The sequence below is a fragment of the Rhea americana genome, unplaced genomic scaffold (assembly GCF_003343005.1).
Source record: "Rhea americana isolate MKP2758 unplaced genomic scaffold, rheAme1 scaffold_73, whole genome shotgun sequence".
Classification (NCBI taxonomy): domain Eukaryota; kingdom Metazoa; phylum Chordata; class Aves; order Rheiformes; family Rheidae; genus Rhea; species Rhea americana.
Window position 1 is genome coordinate 272,914 of NW_028186901.1, and position 23,991 is coordinate 296,904.

At 41.9% G+C, this 23,991-nt stretch overlaps 1 protein-coding gene across 1 annotated transcript; it reads right to left on the reverse strand.

Moving 5' to 3' along the window:
• Window positions 1-884: 884 nt before the first annotated feature.
• Window positions 885-23,738, reverse strand: TPGS2 (tubulin polyglutamylase complex subunit 2). The gene is made up of 7 exons (XM_085321932.1): window positions 23,559-23,738; window positions 19,359-19,438; window positions 10,270-10,357; window positions 7,774-7,905; window positions 5,961-6,074; window positions 4,308-4,468; window positions 885-2,418 (listed from the first exon to the last, which is right to left on the reverse strand). Exons 1-7 carry the CDS (start codon window positions 23,629-23,631, stop codon window positions 2,191-2,193), a joined length of 876 nt encoding a protein of 291 aa, XP_085178058.1. The 5' UTR covers window positions 23,632-23,738; the 3' UTR covers window positions 885-2,190.
• Between the last annotated feature and the right edge of the window lie 253 nt (window positions 23,739-23,991).

Here is a 23,991-nt window from a genome sequence, read left to right on the forward strand (position 1 = left end):
GTACCAAAAATATGGGAAGAGACGGTTGTACTTCAGCAGGAATTCTGCCACCTCCATCTGAACCACAGAAAGAGTCTGCAAGTTTGAGAAAGTGTTGGACTAGAAGTAAAACAATAGCAAAAGCGGTCTGTTCACAGGCCAGGTGATACAGTTTAACTCCTCTAGAAAGTTCTTAAGCAAATCTGGTACACGCTAAGCAAATGATTGAGGCTCCAGGGTCGGATACTGCAATGCATACAAAACAGGGCTCTCCCAGGGTAGGATGTGCTAGACCATCAATACTGCGTAGAATCCTGGAAACTGGCATTTAATAGCTTTGGCAATTATTCATATCTCACTATTAGAGGGATTATCAGTGCACCACTGTGGCATAAGGTGGCGTAGTAGATATTAACATCCCTGCTTCCTCATTAGAACTGATCTTGTGTTATTAGAGCAACTGCTCTAATGGCAGGACCTTCACCTGGCAAAAGATGCACATCAGCTTAAGAGGGCTGAAGAGCATTAGAGGATTTTCTTTAGGGTAGGGGATGTGAGAGGGCAGCTGCTAGGCAACCCCTGGAAGGCTCTCAGCAGCCACATTTGAAGGTGGGATGCAGGGAGTGCCAGAAGCCAGCAAAGCATGGCAGAGCTGGGGCTGATGGATACACAGATTTTGAATGGTGAGCCTAGGACAGAAGTGGAGCTGCTGTTATGAGACTTCTGGTCTCTGAGAACTTTGGAGCAGCTCAAGGTAGGATCAGCTTAAAGACACTGTAACCCATCCCTTTTCATTGGGGAATTCTTTACCACAGTAAAAAAAAACCAATTCAGCCTGCATACTGCTGTTACCATACATTCTTGTGCATGTGCTCCCAAAGGCATCTTCAAATACCAACTCACTCTGGAGGAAAATATTCAAATCTTTATTAAAATACTATTAAGCACTTACTTACAGGGTGGCTTGGTCTTTCTGAAGGCCATAAATGCTCGTGAAAGCCTCACAACATCCCTGTGAGGTAGGTTTGTCTTACGCAATTATGTAACTGTTTCATAAATAAAATATGCTGTTGTTTGAACCATCAATGCTTGCTTGGAGATGGTGACTTTGCAATTCCTACTTAGGCACAGAATGGGCTGGCTGCTATGAGGTGTTTCCAGCATATGTAAGAAGACTGAATGACATCAAAAATTAATGGAAACAGTCAGATGTTACTGAAAACCAGAAATGAATGGGTTAAAGTGCAGTTTTACCTGAAAACTTACAGTATCGAAAACAGCATCAGGGCCTTCTAGGGCTGTAGGATCTCAATGGCCCCGGTCAGATCCTGCCCAGTTAATAAGTCATAAAAGTGTTTTGAATGCTCAGACTGGGAAATGAGTGTATGACAAATCAAGGTGTCCTCCTGGTTTACAACACTCTAACACCACTGATGCACCTGGAGCTGCCCTGGCTCCTGCTCTAGCAGTCCCCAGACAGTTCCCACAAGAGGAGAAAGCAGAGGCAATGAGGGTCCTTGCATCTTCTTGTTGCCTCCAGTCTCATTACAGAAGGCATCACACAGAGCTCATTCATTATCCCAAAGGATACAGCATGAAGGCCAAGGAATGGTCTTGGCTGTAAAGCAAGTGGCTAGGCCAATGYAGGGACACAGAAACCCCAGGTCCCTCTGTACTGTGAATCTCAGAGTTGAAAGATTGGAAAGGAAAATGCAGTTTGATTCTGTCTGAAGTGAAACATATTTCTTTTTGTTGCAGGTTCCAGCCTGCTCCCACAACATGCAAGGCCAGGGCAGGTTTCTTTCAAAGCAGATAGCAGAAATATCCTCACATGCTGTATTTCAGCATGGGTCTATTAAAGATAGTGACTTAAATTTACTTTCAGTTCACTGCTGTAGTTGCACAGTAACAACAGCTTCCCTACAGAGCAGTGACATCAATGACTTCTTCATGCCTTTGAGAAGTACATGCTGCAAGTAGCAAATGTGAATTAAATCAGTGTCTCAAGTTTTTTTGCYGAAAGCCACCAGGATCTATCTCCCTCCCACATCAAAGTACACTGTGGTTATATTTCATGCAAATGCTGCAGTGTAGTTTCCACGGGAAGATCTATTCATGCACAACAAAGGGCTTGGTCTGAAGCTCTCAGACTCTGCATCACAGAACATCAAAGCTTGTTGCAAATGATGTCCAGGGCCAGATCTCGGGGTCTCACTTCCTTGAAGAATTGCCAGGTAGTAAAGAACTCTTGGAGGACGTCATGGTAGTATGGCTCTTTTGGGAGCCTGCTGGTTGGGAGGACGACTTCTTTTTGATCACTGGAGTTTTGTTCTTGCTTTTAAATACTTTGTTGGGGTCCAGCTTATTCACAAAGGAGTCAGCTTCTTCAGAAAGTAGAGCTGTGTTGACAGTTATGGGTTTATACATGTTAAACCATTGCTGAAAGGCAGGAATAGAAGGGAAGAAGGATGTTAAAAATGAAGTTGCCATTAGACATTCCCTCCTTGCTCTCCCCTCATCCCCAAGATCTGGTTTTAATCATACACAAGCAGGAATACACATCAGTTTGCAATAGTTTACTGGATTGTGCAAAGTGTTCCCCACATTCCAAAGAGGGAAGAGGAGAACCAGACACAAACCTAAAACTACCTTTTTTGCAATGTAACTCCTATCAGGAGCAACTCCTGACTTAAACCAACAGGAGGAGGAAAAGCAAGGGGAGGGGAAAAAACTAAATCACATTTATTTAAATTCAGAGAAGCAGAAAGGATTAAAAAATCTGGAATTTAAGACTGCTTATAAAACAGAACCAAACTAGTTGTACTACTTAAAATATAGCCTTCTTCCCTCCCTTCACATATATGATACAGATTTTTAAACTCTTTATACAAAAGATATATGCTGTTTCTCTTCTGCYTGATTTTATGTCTAGAAGTGATCACAATACATTTTTTTTGGCTCCCAGATGTCCTCATAATGTTATGCCCTGCAGCTCCCATCTCTTAGTGTTCTTCCTATCAGTCGTCCATTGCATGAAGTCAGGAAATGAAACTGTAGGGGATACAATGTTACAAACCCCACTAAAACCACCCTCAATGAAATTCTRAACAAGATAAACAGAAGATCAATACAAAAATGTAGAGAGCAATCAGTTAATGTACTGCATAATGGAAAATGGYTTTAATATATCATCCTTAAAGACCTTTAAAAATGATAATGGTTAACATATTAGAAGGATATATCCTTCTAATTTAACAAAGGCTGTGAAACAGCTAGGCAATATATGAATGATTTCAATAAGGTTTGTGAATATACTGAACATATCAAAATGTTCTAGCAGGAAAGCAACAGAAAGGTAGAGTACAGGGATATGCTAGAGTGCCATACACACAGCCTTGTGGCTGAGCACAGGCAGAGCAYAGTATGTCAAGGAAGAACCCCAAAATACAAAAAGCCAAATTCTGCAGGCACTGCAGGAAGCAAGCAGTGTTTTTAGTAAGTAATTTTGATATATGCACAAAGTTGAGGCAGGGACCAAGCAATATCATGCCATCAATACAGCTGTCATAKCTGAGGCAAGACACTGACCAAGACCCACCAGGCCTTGCCAGCATGCACAGACGTTGCACAGGCTTATGCACTGTGTTCAGCTGTATTAACAGCTCCATTCCCTGACCTTCCACAGAGTGGAAGCTAGGTTGGGGCTGAATGCCCAGTCAAGCACAGAGGAATGGCAGGAGTCTCTAATAGCAGAGTTCTGATAGAGTAGAATAGCAATTTTAATAATAATAAGGAGATGGACTGGCCAGCAGTCTGTACCTGGAGCAGGGAACAGTGTGAAAGCTGCACTATCCCACAAGTACTTCTGAAACTGCTGGAATTTAAATTGCTCTTTTGGGCACCATCTTCTCAGGGCACCTCTTTGTGACTGAGGAGGATGGAAAGGGATTAGTACACCTTATAAGGCTGAAGCTCATAGTTCTCCTCTGGGCTTCTGTCCAGTGTGCAACCTGGACCTCCCTCTCTACCCAGAGAAGTCTTGTTGGCTTCAGCGCCAAGAAAGCACAGAAATCGTTGGGGTTCTACCACTYGCTATCAGAGGTCAAAGGCAGAGTCCAACTTATGTGAAAAAAGCAAAGTTAACACAACAGTAGTGACTTTGCTCATGTAAATAAATAACTGTAACATGCTAGAGGGGAAAGGCTCACGGGCTTTCCCATGGCTCACTAGGCCTACCTGAGCCTGCAGATTGTTTGTTAAAAGGTAGGAAGGTGTTTTCTGGTCCAAATTTACTTGAAATATTGACATACTGGATCCCACTGTCTTACCTTGGCCTGGGGGCTGACCCCATAGCTAGTGAAGGCATATTGCCACTGAGGGAGGCCCAGGTGGGTGATGAGCAGGCGGTAGTAAGCTGTGAAGGTTTTGGTGAGGAAATGCCAATATAGAGCTCTGTCCAAGAACCATATCTCTGTGTCTGGGGAGACAACTACAAAAGGAAACAAAAATTATGTTGCAGCTTTGCAATGATAGAGATCAACTCCTGGCCAGCATTAGCTGGGAGACACAGCATACTTATCCGAAATGCTGGACCTTCTAAAAGACAACATCCCTGATTAAGATATACAATTATCCAGAGGCAACATGGTTTAATGGTTAGAGTATGGGGGCTGAAGGAGACTTGGTTCTGCTCTCAGCCTTACTGAACACTCATGCAGCAGCCATTATATTCACTTCCCCCATTATAAAATGGATGCAAAGCTACTCCTTCCCAATCCGGGGCTGACGTGCCAGGTGGAGCATCTTTGGACAACAGTAATTTTGTAACGTAAGTTCAAAGTACAATTACTGCCAACATTTATCTGTCCCACAAAGTAAAAACAGTAACTAACTCAGTAGTCAGTCATCTGGATTACTGAGTAGAGTCCAGAGTCTGGAAGTCATGGGAGTGTGCACTGCCAAAAAACCCACATTTTGCAAAGACTTTCCAAAGTCATTAAATTTTTCTCTAGTGGGSAACTTAACTAGAAGAAATCACAGTCAGAGTAGCAGGGATAAAAATAAGTGACTTTACTTGATAAATTGAGACTCTTAACACAGTCAGTTAAACACAATGCCTCCTATGCTGACATCAACACCTGAAAACAAGGTCCCTCCTAGGTCATCCACTGAATGGGCTGAAATCATCACTGAAAGGCAAGAAGACAAGTCAGAAGTTTCAGCTTTGGGAATTTTGCCACACCCAATTATAGGCACAAGATAACAATGGAAGGGTTTTACTACACAGGTTGCATGTGCACAACCACACGCAGTGCATGTAAACATAGACACATGTACATAGTGACCTGTGCATTTTGAATGTCTGATGACTGTTACAAGTAATTGGGGTGTTTCACTAGTCCTTGATTGAAAACAACTTTCTGAGTATCTGTCAGAAGAAAGCTTTGCTTGGCTCTCCCATTTGTCCCTCCCTGCCAAATTCTGACCTGGTTGGCACCTAGAGGCATGGCATCCATGYACAAGGTGGCAAAACCAGTCTAAGATTGTCTCAGTGGGCTAAGGACTTTTTTTGCCATCCACACTTTGCTTTGAAGCAAAATACACCCTTCCTTATCAAAATGTGAGGGAAGTATTCTGAGACATGCAAGCAACCAGAGATAGGTGGGTGGCTGAGCTCTGCATTATTTCAACATGATTGTTCATAGGTCATATGCGAGTGTTTTCCTGCTTTGATATGCAAATAAGCTATGCACTCAGAAATCTCAAGTTATAACACTGTCTCAAACATTAAAAGGAAGGAAATGTTAGCTCCAGCTAAGTCATTGTAAGGTTTGGCCACTGAGTTCAGTGCAGCCATGACTTCCCAGTAAATGTTCATCTAGAAATATAAAGATGATCAAAAATGTAAGATGATACTATATATCAGTCCCCAGGTACAACCTGCAAAAACAGATGGCTAACTTCACTCTCTTCAGTCTTACCTGGTTTAGTGTGCTTATAAACAAGACAAACTTTCCCATTCCCATTGCAYGGGTCTAATTCAAAGATAAGACTACGAGAATCAAAATGTGGCTTCTCTGGTTTGTCTTCATTACCTTTAAAAACAAAAAAGCCTTAATGAAACATGTTTGGAAAACTCTGTTTCAGCTGCAAAGAGTYAATCTATTTGATAAGTATTAATAAATCAACTGAAGGACTACATCAAAATATTTTTATGTTTCTTGGAAAGGATTAATTTCCCTGTGTTTTAAAAAAGTGTGAGAAAAATTGTAAGTCTCTCCTGTAGGACAACACATTGCAAAATCAAAATCAGATGGTTGGAAAGGAAATCAAGTTGTCTTCTAGCCCTTCTCTGGCATAAGGCAGGATAAGATAGGATGTCACTTTATGAATGTGATTGCACAGAGATGTTTGATCTTTTCTTAAAGACCTCCAGTATTGGAGATGCCACAATTGCCAGGCAGTCAACTCCAATGCATCATTATTGCTTGTAAGTTTTTCTCRTGTCTGAATCTTTCTTGCTGCAGTTGAAGTGCATTACTTCTGTTCTATCCAACATCCATTTTTGTTCTATCTTCCTTTTTTTATGGAGTACAGAGAGAACAGCTTTTTCATTTCTCTTTACAAAAGACATTGATGAATTTGAAGACATACATAGTTCTTTATACATTTCAGTATGACATCAGCTTCCTCAACAGCCAAGCATTTTAACTCATATTCAACTTGTGATCAACCACTACCATAGAGCCTTTTCTACAGGACCCTTTTGGGACTATATAGCTGCATACTCTTGCAAAAGACCAYTTTGAATTTTAATCCTGCTGAGGAAGAAGGGGGACATAAGAGTTTTACTGTTAAGAATAGCTTTCCATGGAAGTCAGGATGAGAACTCTTGTGGAAGACGTAACTTTTTCTCAGTGTACCATGTAGGTACATCAGTGGGGCTCTGAGTGACTAAATGGAAGCAGAATTTGGCTTATTTCAGAATATCAAGCTGTAGCCAAACTGGAATAAAGAAAGGTTCATCCAACAAACTCAAGATTAGTCTCATTTAGAAGCTACAAGAGCTATAGAGATTCAGAGACAAGACTGTAAAATCAAACAGCAATTTTTTTTTGAAAGAGTCAGCATGACATCTACTCCTGGTCTTATTTTCTTACTTGTTCCAGTCTTGTTAGACTGAAAGAGCTCTGAGGAAATGAGTGGGTTTTTTTAATTGTTTTTGCTTTTTAATCTGAAGGAAGCGTTCATTTCTAGGTAGTCTGCAAATACACAACATTTTCAAATGCYGTCTCACATTTAAATGTATATATTAAATGTGTATATTTAAATGAATTAAATGTATATAACAACTCAGAGTTGTTTTTCCAGTTCCAAAGAGTATATCCAGTTGCCTTTTTACTACCAAGACAAAAACTGTTACCTTCTGTTTATATAACACCAGAAGGACACAAATAGTTCATAAACTGAGGCACTGGAGGAAGCACTAGTTACAAATTTAAAAAGGCAAAAGACAGAAYAAGAGGGCAAATTGGCTGTCAAAGAATATGGAAAAAATACTGGTGATTGTTAACTCTGTCACTATGAGATTCCCAGTACACAGGTCTACATCTCTCAAGGCTATAGGGGACTAATAGGACATATGGTAGAYATGGCTTAGGAGACAAAAAAAAATCATCTCTATTTAGAGTGACCTTTCTGTTGTTAGACCCATGTACTATACCCTAACATTATCTTAACAAAGCAAYGGGAATGAGGCAAAGCATGTGTTCTAACCTGCTAATAGAACATTACCTTCTTCATCTGTGTCATCTTCCAGATCAGCAAGAGTTGGTGCATTAGGCAGAGTGTACATTGAGGAACCCCCAAGTCGACATAGCTTCGAGACACTATTAATCATCATGGAACCCAGGGGCATTGGGGTATCTGCAACAAGACTGATCATTAACTGCATCCTAGCATCAGGAAAGCACAGAAGATATTTTTGTTTCCCCAAACATCAGTGAAACCCTTCCAAAACATAGAGGTGGGGAAGAGATGTCCAGCAAGCCTGGATACTTAACCAAGCCAGGCTTCACAGAAGCAAAAATTAGTCTTTTTCAGACAATATCACATAAGCAGCTTCTGTTCTACCGCAGAACCCCYAAAAGTTTCAACCAAAAATTGTATCTGCTATAATCTGGACCAGGAAAGGGGAAGTGCTATTCGTGCATTATCTCAGAGCTATGCAGAAGAGAGAACTACACTGCTGACTAAGGCTGTGATATAGCTGTGTCAGCCCAATCCTGTGAGACTGGCTATTAAAAATCCTGGCTAGCTGCAGCCACTCCCACAGAATGCTCTTCCATGCTTCTCCCAAGAGTCCTTCCTCCCAAGAACCATACYACCCATCTGCAACTTACTGAGCAGCTCATCCTCTTCCACCCTATGCACTTACTCAGGGTGCATTGCTTTTGTGTCCCACTCCAAAATGGGTTATAGCCAGTGTGGCAGCACCTGGGTGCTCCTGAATGAACGCTTGAGGACTTGTCACCTGTCTCTCCTTCTGAGGAATCTCTGCTGTCACTAGTCACCAAGTTACAATCACTCARTGCAGCCACATGCCACCATGAAGGGCCTCAGAAGACATAGCTTGCTCAAACAAGACAGTTACGTGAGCTGCTTTAGGCTAGGCATACTTGTATGCCCTGAAGAAAATCTCTTCAGAGGCTGTAACACACTGAATCTCACCTGAAACACAAAGGGTGTCAACATAGGTATTAGACTAGGTGTCAAATGTCTCTGAAAAGAAACTGTRCTTCCTGAGGAGAACCCTGACACCTGAAATGAGCAGTATCCATAGCCTCACCTGACAACTTAATTGTACGGCAACAAGCATCAGGACAGCAGTGGCAGGGCCCCAGTGCAGAGTGAAAGAACTGCCTGATTTTTGCCACACAAGGATGGACAATAAAACCTGGTCCCACTCTCACTTCCACTAATAACTCCAGAAATAATTCCAGTGAGCGGACTTAAGCTGGTAGGAGAGTAGAATCAGGCTCAGGGCTAGAAATTCTGGCTATTGGTACTACTTGGTATTACTTTGACAGATCTCAATAAGCATGAGATCAGGCACTTCTCTGGTGTATTTTGGCTGATTAACATAACCTGTGTGACCTCTGCTCAGATGCTTGATGGACTGTGGCTTCAATCTAGTTGTGAGACCTGTGTGAAAAGCAGGAAACCAACTGAAGAAGAAGAAAAAAAAAGAAAAAAAAAAACAAAACCAGATGTTCCATCTCTGCTGAGTAAGGTAAGAACGTAAGCAGCTAAGAGGACAGACTGCACCTTAACACTGTTATGATCTTCCTTGCCTCTCTCTGGCTTGGAAATGTGAGCAATTAGATAGCTCCAGCAGATTCATTTTCCTCAGATAAAAGCTACCACTTGGAGTGGAGAGAAAATGAAGGTATTAATTGATGTGCAGGCTTTTCTAAAGCACTCATCATAGCTCTCAGTGGGTAATCCACATGCTAATGCGACAGCAAAGGAAAGTACCCTCCTCATAYCATGGAAGCAGAAAAAGAGACAGGGATCATGTTGTTAGCATGGCGTCACTATTCTGGCCTTTTACACAACTTGCCAGTCTAAAATTAATGCACAGTTCAGGTCTCTTTGGATATAGCATACATACATTTTTTAATGAGAAAGAGGCATTATCGGAGGGTAATTCCTCCTACTGGCGTACGATGGGATAGTGTCCTCTGTAAAGCTGCTTCTTTCTCCGTGAACTACAGAGGGAGCCTAATTACTAGATTTAAACTACACACCTAAATCTGGATGTCAACAGATAACCAAGGTGCTACAGAATGGTATCTATGTCATGACGACGTGCTTGATTCAGTGTACAAGTCTCTTCTGTGCAAGTCCAGCACAGGCAAGCAATAGGTTTTGTCCTGTTGCATCAGGAAGGGACTTGTGATGAACATCCTCTTTTTTCTCACCAGAACATCTCTAAAATGGTCTATGATCTCATTCATAACTGCACTTATTTATTAATTCAGAGATAAGTTTTCTATAGTCACTGATCAAGTTGGCTAGCAAAAACAGACTTTTTTTTTCCAGTTAAGGCATAGTGTTAATTTTTCACTCAAAATGACTGTGTGTGTGCTTTTTCTTAGACTCATGCAGGATGCTGAGAGGTAGGTACTGATTCTGCAAAAAGAAAGACTGAAACTAAAGGGATTCTACAAAGGAAAGACTAGATGCATATAAATGAGTGTATCACTGGAGAGGATCACATGGACTCACCATCAGTTTTCACACTCCAGGTCATCTGGAAGCCATCGGTCATCAGATAGAAGTTCTTTAAATCCTCTGGCAACACGCAGGAGTTTTTCTGCAAATCACAAGAGGGCTGAAGTATTATGAAGAAAMGTAGGACGTGTCTCAAATCCAATGAGCAACTGATCATGGGGACAAAAACATTTGCCACCAAACATTTTGCTGAATTCCAAGACGACTCAGATCAACCCAAATATCTCAGCTTAAAACTCTGGGAGAAAATGCACATTTCTTGAGTCTATGCCACTGTATTAACAGAGATGATTTGGGTAAATTTCAAAATGAGCAGTCAGTCATCAAAAGGTTATTACAGGATTTTTCTCCAACTAAGACAACATATAATCCTGTGAAATCGCACTCCCAGATCACATATATTACAATCATTAGCTTTCTTTTTTTAACACACACACACACACACGTGTATGTATATATATATACACATACACAGCTTACAAAAGCAGAATTTTACTTTAAAGTGAAATCAGACTACTCCTACTCCTACCTGTCCCATTACAGCATGTATAATAGCTGTATAAGAACTTTTTTTTCCCCTAAGGGTTTTCAATTCCAAGTAAGTGAGAACTCCACAGACTCAAGTCACATATACTCAAGAAAGTTTGATGTTCCACTTAATAGCATGTCTACACACACACACACACACACACACAGAGCCAGTCTCACAAACCTGTTGGTCTGCCTTCATCCCACCAAACTTTGGCAGTTGGCTGGGGCTCCTAAGTCTGCTTCCTGCTGAGCCAAAAGTGAAAGAGACAATTCTAATGAGCTGTTGGGAGCTACTAAAAACCAGGATCCTTTCTTTACACAGATCTTCATTGTGGAAGGTGTTTTTCTTAACTCAGCCTCCCTATATAGGCAACAAATATTACAACGGAAGAGTATAGGCTTAGTTCTCAGGATAATGAGAAGCCCATAGAGCTATTTGCAATTGCAGACACTGTTCCTGCTGACAGGACTAGGCTCTGACCAGCAACCCTCATTCCTGTTGATGCTCCAAGGACACAAAAGGAAACAGTATAGAAGCATGTCAAGTTTTAAGACAAATAATGCATACGATGCACAACTTATCTGTTTTGTTTGCAATCATATCAGTAAAAACAACAGACTGAAAAATACTGGAGTTTACATTTAAAGTACTATTAATCTTGAGGCTTCAAAACCATGGATGAAACTCCAAGACAGTTTAATGATTAAGAGGTTTTAACAGATGAGCATGGAAATGCTAGCTGGAAAAGACTTCTGAAAGCTTCCATTCCAAACTCCTGCTTGAAGTAGGACTACTGCCAATGCACCAGATCAGGTTGGTTATGGCTTTTGCCTAGCTGAATCTTTAAAGTTTCCAGTGATGCAGGTTTCACAGCCTCTGTGTTGACCTGTCCCAGGGCTGTACCACCTTCCCTGTGAGAAAGTTTTCCTAAATATAGCCTGAACCTCTCAAGTTGCAAATTGTCACCATTTTCCTTATTCAATCTCATGTACTTTTAATTCTTCTCAGAAACAAAAAACAAATAAGCTCTTTGGGAGTCAAGTTTTGTAGATAATTATGAGGATGTTGTCTTCTTTAAAACATAGATCTGAGATTCATATACAGTCACAGGACTCTGGGAGTTGGACTTGTACAGGGAAAAAGAACAGATAATGAAATCTGCTACACAAGACACTTGATTATTCAAATATTTCTGTGACAGGATTTTCAACTTTTTCCCCAAAGTTTTTTTCTTTCATTTGTCTAGTTTAGAAGAAATCCTATAGGAGATGGCCTGCTCTCTGCATAGTGAGTTTGACACCTCAAAGCACAGAAACTCAAAATAGAAAAATTTACGAGCATTAAAGGGTCAGCAGTGCTGTCCCTGTACAGGCTTATCCTGCCATGAATCAAGATGCTGTACAGCTGAGTATTCACAGTCTGGCCTCAGAGGCCTGGGTGGATTTTAGAGCAGTTACTGAATCACTTTGGAGCAAGTGGAGAGGTGTCAGATGCTAAAAGCATCTGTCTGTCTGTATGCTGGGGCTACTTCCCCACAGTTGCTAAAACATTTAACACAAATTCATAAAAAAATAGAGGAAAAACCCCCTAATTAGTATCTAAGGCAACAAAACAACCTTCAGGCATGCACAGTTCGTGTAGCTCTACATAATCTGGGATACAAATTGATAAAATGTGAGAGATGGTGATCAAAGTCTTCCCCATGTCTGCCACTTATGCACATCCCATTATCTGCCCTGATTCTGTCTCTCAACACACTTACCCAGCAGGAGCTACCTCCAACCCACACATCCAACCACAATGCTGAACTGTGGTCATCAATGCCTGGCATGAGAAAGGAAGGGCTCTAGCTTCTTCCTGTCCACATCCCCTCCAAGGATCAGGATAGCCATTCTGCCTATTAAAGCCCTACTTAGGTTTATATTCTTTGAGTTTTTACAGTGTCTATGGCATATACACAATGCAGAAGGGTCTAACTCACCCACAACCTTCACTCCCACATGTTAAGTAATTTACTTACTAGGCATATCCATTTATGCCTATAGACTGCTATTGATGAGTTAGTTCCAGATATTAATGGCTCTGTAGCTTGCCAAAGGGCAGTTTACTTTATTTGCCCCCCATCAGCAGCCTGGTCACCAGCACAGTGGTTTTTTAACTCAACTTGAGAAAATCTCCAGAGGCAACAGGTATTAAAGCAAAGCATCTGATACTCTAGAAGCTTTGTTTGAGAAGAATTTATTGTCATTGGATAAGGTCATGTTGATGGCCAAAGCTCTGGTGGTAACTTTCAGAAGATTACTGAACTATGTGGACATACCTGAAGTTCTTCACATGCCTTTAACAAACACACCTTAATCTGTGGGTTCTTCTCAGTGCTAAATAATTTCATGCTGCGCTTTCACCACTTCTTCTTTCATGCTGTTGCTGCAAGTGTGGTGACCAGGTTTAGAATTATAAAGAAAGAAAATATCACAGACCTGCTACTAAAACTTACAAAAATACAAATGTCTACACAATATTTCTAGTCCATTTGCAAACTATCCAATTGTAACCAAACTACCCCCAAAATAAAAATATATATGGGAACAGTTCTCTTGACTTCAATGACTTCCTGTAAGCGGGAGAACCAGATCCATTGGGATGACTGGTCTCTGTACAAACAGATATGCGTGGATAGGCCTTCTGCACTGAATCCTCTTTTTCTGGAGGGAAAGATCAACATGTGCACTTTTCTCCAAATGGCTGCCCTCTCCACTTTACCGTTATTTTAGGACCTTCCTAAGTATGACCCTTTCCAAACRATGTGGCACAACACAAGGGTGGAAAATGCTGACCAGAGCCCATCTGGGCCCCATCCAAAATCCTAGAACACTTTAGTTACACTCACTTCTCCCTTGTGACGGAAAGGACTGACTAATCTGTCACATTATGCTCAGCCACAGAACCTTATGACTTCAAAAGAGGGGTCTTCTGACAGCAGAGTTCAGAAAAACAAGACCATTATGCATCAAAGATGGCTTCACTTCAAGCAGCTATACTTCCCCTGCTACTCTGGTAGTTTCCAGGGTTATGATCCTCAGTCCCTCAAAATATGGTATTTCCAATAACATGCCAAAAASGACTTAACCACAGTCCTGACAAGCAGCTTTATTTGTTTATTTAAACCCGAATCATCTGGTTATACTTGTCAGCTCATAAAAAGCAATATCCCACGTACCTAATATGATGTGTAAGGTCTATTTCTTTTGTTTGTTGTCTATAATATCCCCAAGTAGTCTTCCAAGAAAGTACAGTACCTWGAGGATAGAGAACACTAGAGCAGGGAAGCTTGCTGCCAAGACCTGATCGACACTAAATCCAGAGCTAAAACACTGACATATGGCAATTCACTTAAATCAGTGTTGAAACAATGCCTCCCAAGCAAAAATCCTAAGGAACTGGAGAGTAATCAAAGCAAATGACTCTAGAGAGACTTCTCTAAAAAGTGAGCAAATTCTGTACACCTTTTGGGGAGAGGAGGAACAGATTTATGTCGCATCTCAGGGCCTCCTGGTAGCAGAGTAAATCAGCAGCCACCTTTCTCTCTCCTTAACTTCCTGTAGTTTCATGACTGGTCTACCCTGGCTGTCAGTAAATACTTACGAGGTTATTTTATGTAACGTACTGAGACATTCTAGTCACACCTTCTATGAATCTGATCCAGCTGGGGCTCTGGGGAGCACACCTTGACAAAATTTACTCCCCCTTTCATCTTTACCAAAGCACACAGGGGAAGCCTGACTCCCAGCTGCAGAGGACAGGATTTGGCAAATTCTCTCAAGGATGGTGTTTCTGCAGCCAATTTTTATCAGAGTATTATAGAACTCCACAGGAAAATACTATGTGAGAAACAGTATGGGCGTCCTGTACACCATTACGCACCCTGAAGAAATTTACCTTTCCTCATGCACTGGTTTTGCTGGCTCCACTTGCCTGCCTCTCCCACACTCGGGGCCACAAAGCAGATTCAGGATAGGTAGGTCTTGTGTTGTAGGGACTGAGGATTGCAGGCTTGTGTAATGCTGAGGGAAGACACACATGAAGAATGGGGAGAAGGGCTCTTGTGGACGTGTGTGCCCGCACACATAATTTTCTGGGTAAAGGTTAGTCTGATTGACAGCTGCCAAGGGTCTAGAAGTCTCATCATATAAGTTTCTGACATACTGAGCAAACCACACTTACCATAGAAGGAATTGCTGGTGACTGGACTTGAGCACAAGCTTTGTAAGCCAAAATGAGATGTGGTACAAAAAATGTGGAAGACTTCTAAAACTGCCAGGAACAGCCAACTCAGTTCCCACTGAGATTTACATGTAAAAAGTGCTTCTAAATCATCCGGCAGCCTATAACAACGCACAGCAGGGAATCTACAAACTGCTCGRGGTTTTTTTGGGGGGTTTATTACAGAACAATAAATCCCTATAGACAAACTGCACAGGGAGAAAAAACAAAATTCTCATGCAGAGTTGGAGAATGTCAGAGCTTCAGCAGTGTGATGGACATGGATCATTCACAGACACCCAAGGGCAGTTCAGTCACTGTTAGCAAGCCAGTTAGAAAAATGGACAAAACGATCCCTTTGTTTTCCTTGCTTGCTGAGGTGCTAAGTTCTCCCCAGTAAAATATAATGTTGTATTCTTGAAAAGCAAAACAATGATGTGAATGACTTACTTCCCTTCTGAATGAAAAAAGAACCCCCTGATTAGGCACTGTTATTGCAGATATCAGAGTATTTCCTAGCAATATTTTAGTATCACGTCTCCTTTTACAAACTGCATATGGAAGTTAGCAGGGTAGGTGCAAACCTAACTTCAGCAGTAGAATTGGTTCATAGCAAGATATAGGATTATTATCACTGATGTCCCAGCCGTATGCTAACTCTGTCTCTATTCCCACTTGTACTGATTGTCTCATCACAAGATCAGGAAAGGTGAAAATTTCCCTCTTTTCATTTCCATACTTTACTACATAAATACCACAGAATCACAGAATGGTTGAGTTTGGAAGGGACCTCTGGAAATCATCTAGTCCAACCCCCTGCTCAAGCAGGGTCATCTACAGCACGTTAGACAGGGTTGCATCCAGGAGGGTTTTGAGTATCTCCAGAAAAGGAGATGCCACAACCTCTCTGGACAACCTGTTCCAGTGCTCTCACAGTGAAGAAATTCCCCCTCACACTCAGGTGGAACTTCCTGTGGTTCAGTTTGTTGCCTCTGGCAACTGGCAACTGAAAAGAGTTCGGCCCCACCCCCTTGACACCCTCCCTTCAGTTACTTATAGACATTGATAAGATCCCCCCTCAGTCTTCTCTTCCCCAGGCTAAACAGGCCCAGCTCTCGCAGCYGTTCCTCATAGGGCTGATGCTCTAGTCCTCTGATCATCTTTGTAGCCCTATGCTGGACTCTCGCGAGTGGCTCCATGTTTCTCTTGGACTGGGGAGTCCAGAACTGGACACAGCACTCRAGATGAGGCCTCACCAGGGCTAAGTAGAGGGGCAGGATCACCTCCCTCAACCTGCTGGCAACACTCTTCCTAATGCAGGAATATGGTATCCTAATCCAGGATACTATTGGTCTTCTTGGCCACAAGAGCATATTGCTGGCACACAGTCAACTTGTCGTCCACCTGCACTCCCAGGTCTTCTCTGCAGAGCTGCTCTCTAGAAGGTCAGCCCTCAGCCTGTACTAGTGCCTAGGATTATTTCTCCCTAGGTGCAAGACCTTGCACTTGCCCTTGTTGAACCTCATGAGGTTTCTCTCCGCCCAACTCTCCAGCATGTCCAGGTCTCTCTGAGTGGCAGCACAGCCCTCAGGTGTATCAGCCACTCCTCCCAGCTTGGTATCATCAGCAAACTTGCTGAGGAGGCACTCTGCCCCCTCATCCAGGTCACTGATGGATGAGTTGAACAAGATGGGACCCAGTACTGAGCCCTGGGGAACTCCACTAGCCACAGGCCTCCAACTGGACTCTGCGCCACTGATGACAACACTCTGAGCTCTGCCTTTCAGCCAGTTCTCAATCCACCTCACTGTCCACCAATCTAACCCACACTTCTCGATCTTGCCTAGGAGGATGTTACAGGAGACAGTGTTGAAAGCCTTGCTGAAGTCAAGGTAGACAACATCTACATACCTGACAATCACTTATCTTAAATATTTTTGTGAGCGTGCTAATTTCCAAGAAAATATTCAGGATTGATTTCTAGTTTGATTTCACAAAGTGTAAATCTTAGCAGCYCTTTCTGCCTCTTTGCCTCTACAGAAAGGCCTGGAAAAATCTTTTCTGCCTTCCCACTGTCCTACTGCACTGCATCCTGTCACAAAGCTCTTTTTCTTCTGTAGAGTTTCAGCTGACTGGCATTCAACAACCCGATATAACAAATGACTACATAACTATGACAAGAATAATAATGCTGGCAGTATGCATTACTTAGAATACCATTATAATCATTCATAATTAAAATTAGGTTKATTTTCTTACAAGCATTTCTGAATACCATAGATTTTCTTTTGGTAGGAACACATTTCCTCTACAAAACCGAAATGGGACTAGAAAAAAATCCTTCTAGCAAAACTGTAAAGTAAATCTTAACCATAGAGCTTTTATTTGGCGAGCCTTAATCAGGTCCCTTCCAACTTTACTGATTCTATGATTCTAAAAGAATTAGRTTTTTGGGGAAAAAAAAGTGAAGAGTTTGACAAATTTTCCCTACATCACACAAGAAGCCCTGCAAATACTTTCCTAGCCAAAGATATAGTAGAACTTAAAAATACAGACTGTGATCAGACTTTGTTAAAATCTCAGCTATGAAGAAAATATGATTATGCGCATCAGTGTTGCCACCTAGTGGCTATGAAAAAGAGTGATAAAAGTGACACTTGTATTCACTTACAGATAGGATGGGCTTGAGGAAAGCAGAGGTACAAGTTCCTCCTCAAAGGGCCATGTGAGGTGCTAAGTGCTTCACACCTAATCTTCATTGCAGTATGTACTGCAATTGCATGGACTAGCCACTGTGCTAGATAGTAGATTTCATCTCCAGAACTCAAGCTCTGCTACTTATTTCCACATAAAATAAAAAAATAGTTAACTTTGAATTCAGGAAAGGAGATTTCAGGTTTTATCAATATGACTGGAAACAAAGGCAAAAAAAAATAGACAGTGAAGTCCTTCATCACTAGTTCCAGATGAATAGTATCCACTTAGTTTTCACCATTTACTGGCACAGTTCATTCACTGGGTAAGAGATGATATTTTCTTTTGAGCAAAGTGCTTTGACCAAAGTACTTCAAAGACTGATTCTAAAAAATAGCTCAATTTTGAGACAAAACAGATTTAATTAGGAGAATAAGAAGCAAGTGTAAATGAGAATAAGAATATATTCAGATGGAACTGACTTCTGCTCTTAAGGGGGGGGGAGAGAGAGAGAGAGAGAGAATGAGTAAATATCACTCTCTTCCTCTCAGACCTGATCTGGGTGTTACCAAAATTGGTGCAAGACTTTTCTGTACTTTTTAGGAATAATTCTGTAAATGGCAAGATGTTATCAAAGGGACAGTTATTTTCATGGAGTGGTAACAAGCGCAGCCGTTGGAAACACATACACCTGGGCACAGTAAGGGTTGGAGTAGAGGGAAGTCAATTCACTCAACTCCATCCCCTGCCACGCTCCTCCTCAAAGCCTGGTTAGCTATTACTGCCCCTTTCCTACACAAACAATGCCTAGAAATCAGTCAGTCTCCATTCTGTGCCCATATCCCGTTGCATGATGTGTGTAGGCATGTGCATTGGGTCATGAGATTGATAAACACATATACGTTCAGAGAGATGACCAAAAATGCCATCACTGTCCCCCACAGCTACACAGCAGTGTTCAGGAACCCTCTGGTCAGGTAGTCTGATGCACTGAGGTTGCTAGTGGAGAGCTGAGGTAGCATGTGGTCTTTGTAGGCTTCTGGAACAGCCAGTAGGCCATACTTTGACAAAAGATTGGGGCTGTTGGCCAAAGAGGAGGTAGAAAGAGGGGCTCTGAGAAATGGAAGTGAATACCTGAGGCTGAAAGAATAAATGGGTAACTGGAAGGAACCGACTGGCTCAGGGGTATTTTCCAGCTTCACATTTCTACCTATAATGGCTATAAATAATAAAGAGCTTCTTCATTCTGTCTCAAAGGGAGCTGCAAAATGTGGTTTCATAGCCGCCTCTGTCTGTTTTCTCCTGAATCACCACAGTTGCTGTCTGTAATACCAATGTGATTTCTTCTTAGAGTTCTCTTTTTAAATATACCCTCACTGATGAAGTTTCTCTAACAGAGCAAGTGCGTGTGATATTGTAGAATGGTATTGTACAAGAGTAACACCTGAAAAACAAATGTTGTTCAAGATCCATTGTGCATCTGGTAACAGGCTGTCTTAAAAGCAAAAAAAGGTAAACATGTCATGTAACATTCTCCAGGGGCTGCAGTACAGTCAGATCAACCCCACTGCAGAACTATCAGGAAAACACTCACTTGCTCCCATGAAATGATAGTGTGGCGTTCAGCTGGCTCCTTTTCCACAAACGTCACCTCAGCAACTCCTGGAGAAGTCTCTAAAAGGAAAAGAAGAGTGTGTGTGCTGCTGGCATGGGTGACATCAAACACTGTGAGCCAGATGATTTTTCAAGTTAAACTTGACTGACAGCTAGGGGAAAAGCACTAATGACTGCAAGAACTATGCTGGTGACTGAGCAGTGGCTTTCTTTTGTCTGTAATTGTATTCAGCATATCCTGGTATGAGGATGCACAGGACAAACAGATTTGTATTTAAGGTCTTATCTTTTGCAGAGGCTTCATGGAAAAAAATCAGCCCTTGGTTCCTGAAGAAACTCTAAGAGTCAGATGAATCTGTCTTTGTAAGCATGCTCTGTGGTTTCAGTTGGGCACGATATTTTTAACTAGACACAAGATGCTGTGCAGGTTGCTGTGAAATGCTAACCTCCGTATTCTACGGTGATGGGCACATTTAAGGGCTGGATTCAGTGAGTCTAAACAGATGTAGAATCTGATCCTACAGAATGGACCAGCATGAGCAAACATCCGTTCCCTAGAATCCCAGCTGGGCACACGCAGATCTTTTAAGAGCACTGAGCTCATCATTTATAAAAGTGATCTGAATATTTTATGGGAAAGAATGGAATATAAACACAAGATACTGATCTATAGTGCTATCCCTGCAGGTGTGTGATGGCAAAATAGTCTCCCTCACACTTACTATTTTATAATGTTTTACTTCATCTACAGGCAACTGAAATGGTTCCCATGGACTTCATTCACTTCGGATCAGGTCCAGAAAGACTACTTGTTAAGGGAATTGCAAACCCAGCACACAAGGCTGTATAGCAAAAATGATCACTATGCAGAGCTTTCAAGACCTGCTCTGCTGTGAAAGTATGGGCTCCCAAAGCAGTCACACATACTATAATTTCTTTCTGATAAAACATACACAGTGCACTAGATAGGAAAGGCAGGTACCAGAGAGCTCTGGTTGTTTTTTTTTTTTTTTTTTTTTTTTTTTTTTTTTTTTTTTTTTTTTTTATCTCCAGCTCCAGGCTTCTAATTCTAGCAACGGTGCTGTCCTTGTCTGTTCTGCTAGTGGAAAATCAGCAGCCAGCATAAGGAAGTCTGAACTTTGCTTTAGTTGAAAGTATTGATTGTTATACTGCCAGGTAATTTAAAAGACAAAATATATCACCAGAAAAACCAAAATTAAAGATATTAAAAAAAAAAAAATCATAGTAGGTCACCTAGGTAATCTTTCTGGCCAATGCAGGTCTCCAATCTGTAAGACTTTCTGATGTTTCACCAAGCTCACTTCAAATAGTTGGGTGCAAGGCAGGATGATCTGTCTCTTGCTCAAATGCAAGTCCTCCATATGGAGCACATATTCTGCTTTTAAAGGAATGTGTGGAATCAATGATCTAACTGGTCTTTTCCATCTATGCTATGCAAGTCTTACAAGTTAAGAGATTATAACAACAGAGTAACTGTTATTTCTGTGATCAAAGAAAACAGCATGGATGTTTAATTCATCATGCACAAAGGCTCAGCCAGCATGGTGGAAGATTTAATATCATATCAGTCACAGTAAGATGCCCAGGGATGAGCGAACTGCATCTTCCAGAGAGGTCTGAACCAAATCCAAGATTAAAAGGAAGAGAAATGTCATCTTAAAAAGCCTGAATGTTTTATTAAAAATATCCTGTGGGTAAACTGAAGATCATGCTTAACAGATGCGTGGAAGTATGGAYAGGAGTTCCATCAAACATGAAGGAGGAAAAGAAGGACAAATGCCATGGCATGCATGGCATGATAGCTTTTAGAATTTAGATGGAAGAAATCAAGAGGCCAACTAGGTTACACAGAAGATACAGCATAAAGCTTAACCAGTTCAGGAGAATCCTCCCAGTTAACTATTCTGAATCAAGATCACAGTAAATCTTGTCTTATTTTTAGCATACTTCACTTGGAAGTGTCCAGAAATGCTTTGCAGTATTAATCAGAACAACTTGATCAAATAGTCTGAGCACAAAGCTGGAAGCAGGAAATCACAGCATTAGGGCTTCTTACTGTACTTCTAGTATTTTCTGAAGTCGGACAAAGTCTCAGCATCTTTGTTAAACTGTCTGAATACCTAATTTCTTATCTAATAAAGACTCTAAATAGTGAGGTATGCTCCTGTTCTCGACGTAAGTTAAGAACAGCTAACACTTGCCATTCAAAATTAGTTCTGAGCAATCACTTTTGGAATGTTAATATTAGTCATGGAACTTCAGCAAAATTAATTATACTGGGAATGAAAAAAGATACCTCTCCCTTTTTCCTCAAATTATAACCTTCATAATGCTGTGAGAAATCTTGCACCTTGTAGGGATTTCCACAGAGACCAGAAGTTGAAAAGAAGCATCTCATACACAGAATGTTAAAATTTGTTAAATTTGTTAAAACAAGAGTTTTTGGAATAGTCCCATGAATATTTACTCAAAGGCATTGGAAAATTGGGTCTCAAAATTCCATATACCATATGTGTAATATTTTCTTGCTTGAAAGGAGTATGTTGTGTTTTAGTACATGATCATTTCCATCTCCCRTAAGTGTTTCACTAACTCAGAGTTAAACATAAGAAGTATCTATGGGATTCATGAGGCCTCCTAGAAGAAGAGTTAAAATAAAAAGATAGTTTCTAGTAGTGCAAAGTACCAAATAAAGCATCTTTCTGACTCAAATATCCTTTGTTATTTGAAAGAAACAAACAACATACAGATTGCTCTGGTAATGTTTTCCAAAAATTTTAATTCAGCAATTCTAATTAATATGGTGCTACAATCTACATGCTTTGGATTACTTTATGGAGCAGAAAAGCATGAAATCCCAGAAATATTGATGAGACAGAAAAGATCTGGACCAAAACATCACAACAGTAGGCTGGAATGTGCATTGCTATATTACACAATACAACAGACCAGAGAAAAATACAGAGAGGAGAAACAAGCAAACACATGCCATGTGAAAGAGATGCCATAGGACTTTCAGAGCCAAACTCAGATTGCCATGGCACACTTACCCTGAAAACTCGAATAAGTTTGAAAGAGAGCTCTGAACAGAGTTTGGAGATGAAACCCTGTCCTCAGAGGATCATGACCATTTAATCTCACTTGGCTGTGCAGCTATTAGCAACTTGCGCTATCTGTGATACAAATAAGTTACTAGATGAAACTCCCTGTCACTGGACACAAAGCACAGTAGCTAATTACAGTAGTCACTTTTGTCTTTAAATGCCTATAAATATATTATTTTGTGAAGTACGATTTGTTATGTTGGCATATGCAAGGCCTAACAACAAAATCCTTTACACATGCAAATATTTTCACCAATTCTTGTGATTCTACTGCCATGAGTAAAGTTTTGTCTGAGATGCCTTATTTTCTGATGTTGATGTTGAATTCCTTACACTCCTGCTGAACTTTGAAGGGAACTGCAGGGACATAAGAATCTTCAAGATCTGGACAAAAATCAAAGATGACAAGGAAGGCATGTTATGGAAAAGGTCCTGGGATATGGGAATAAATTGTATGGTGATTACTTATCAGGAGATGATCCTGAGCAGATTCAGCCTTTCTTCTCATGTTTCTCTCAGAACACCTTGCTATGCTGATCTCCTGTCATTAGGTACAGTGTCTGTCAAGCCTACATATTCAGAAGTCACAGGAGAGGCTAAAAATTATGCATGATTTTGAATAAAACACCACTTTCTCTTTGCTCTCAGCCTTTGACTCTCAAGGGCTCTCTCAAGTCACAGTTTTGAAGATTTTTCCCTTAAGCTGAAATGCCAAAAACATAGATTTTGTGCAYGAATAAGCAGTGCAACATCTCTCATGGCTAGGCAATCCCAGCACAGRGACCTTACGAAAACATACCATATACTGAGAGGAAAGCAGTAGCACCACGGTTTCCCACGTTGCAGGTGCCCAGGCCGTCAGGTGCACCAAGCTGCCCAGCAATTCCCAGCTGCAGGGGTAGGTGCCGGGGAAGGGGGGCAGCCCCGCACCCTGCCAGGCCTCGCAGCGGCCCAGCAGCAGGGGCCCCTTCCCGTGCCCAGGCGGCCTCCACACCAGCGCCGTGTCCTCGGCCTACCTCGGGCCCGAGGGACTCTTCTCCCACGCTGCTACTCACCCAAGACGCGTATGACGCCCAGGGTGAGCTTGTCCAGGTGGGGCTTGATGCTGGCGGAGGGCTTCTCCTCCATCCTTCGCAGGTCCCGGCCCAGCTCCGCTCACCATCAACTCCCAGGCAGGCAGACACGGCCAGCACAGCGGGCAGCAAGCGCGTGTGTGGGGAACGATCTGTTTGTCCCTCCTCCCACCCCGTAGCCGGGGGCTGCACCGCGAAGAACCCTGGGAGGTGTAGTTCTCCTGCCCCTCCGCGCCGCCCAGCCTGTGGACAGAGCGAGGCCTCACGGGATTGGTAGTTCCGTCAGCGCGCGGCCCGCCGCCAGCTGCCGCTCGGCGGACTACGTCTCCCAGAATGCCCCTCTCTTCCGCGTGCCGCGATCGCCCCGCGGTCCGGCGGCCCCCGGCTGAGGTAGGGCGACGCCGGGCGCGGGTAG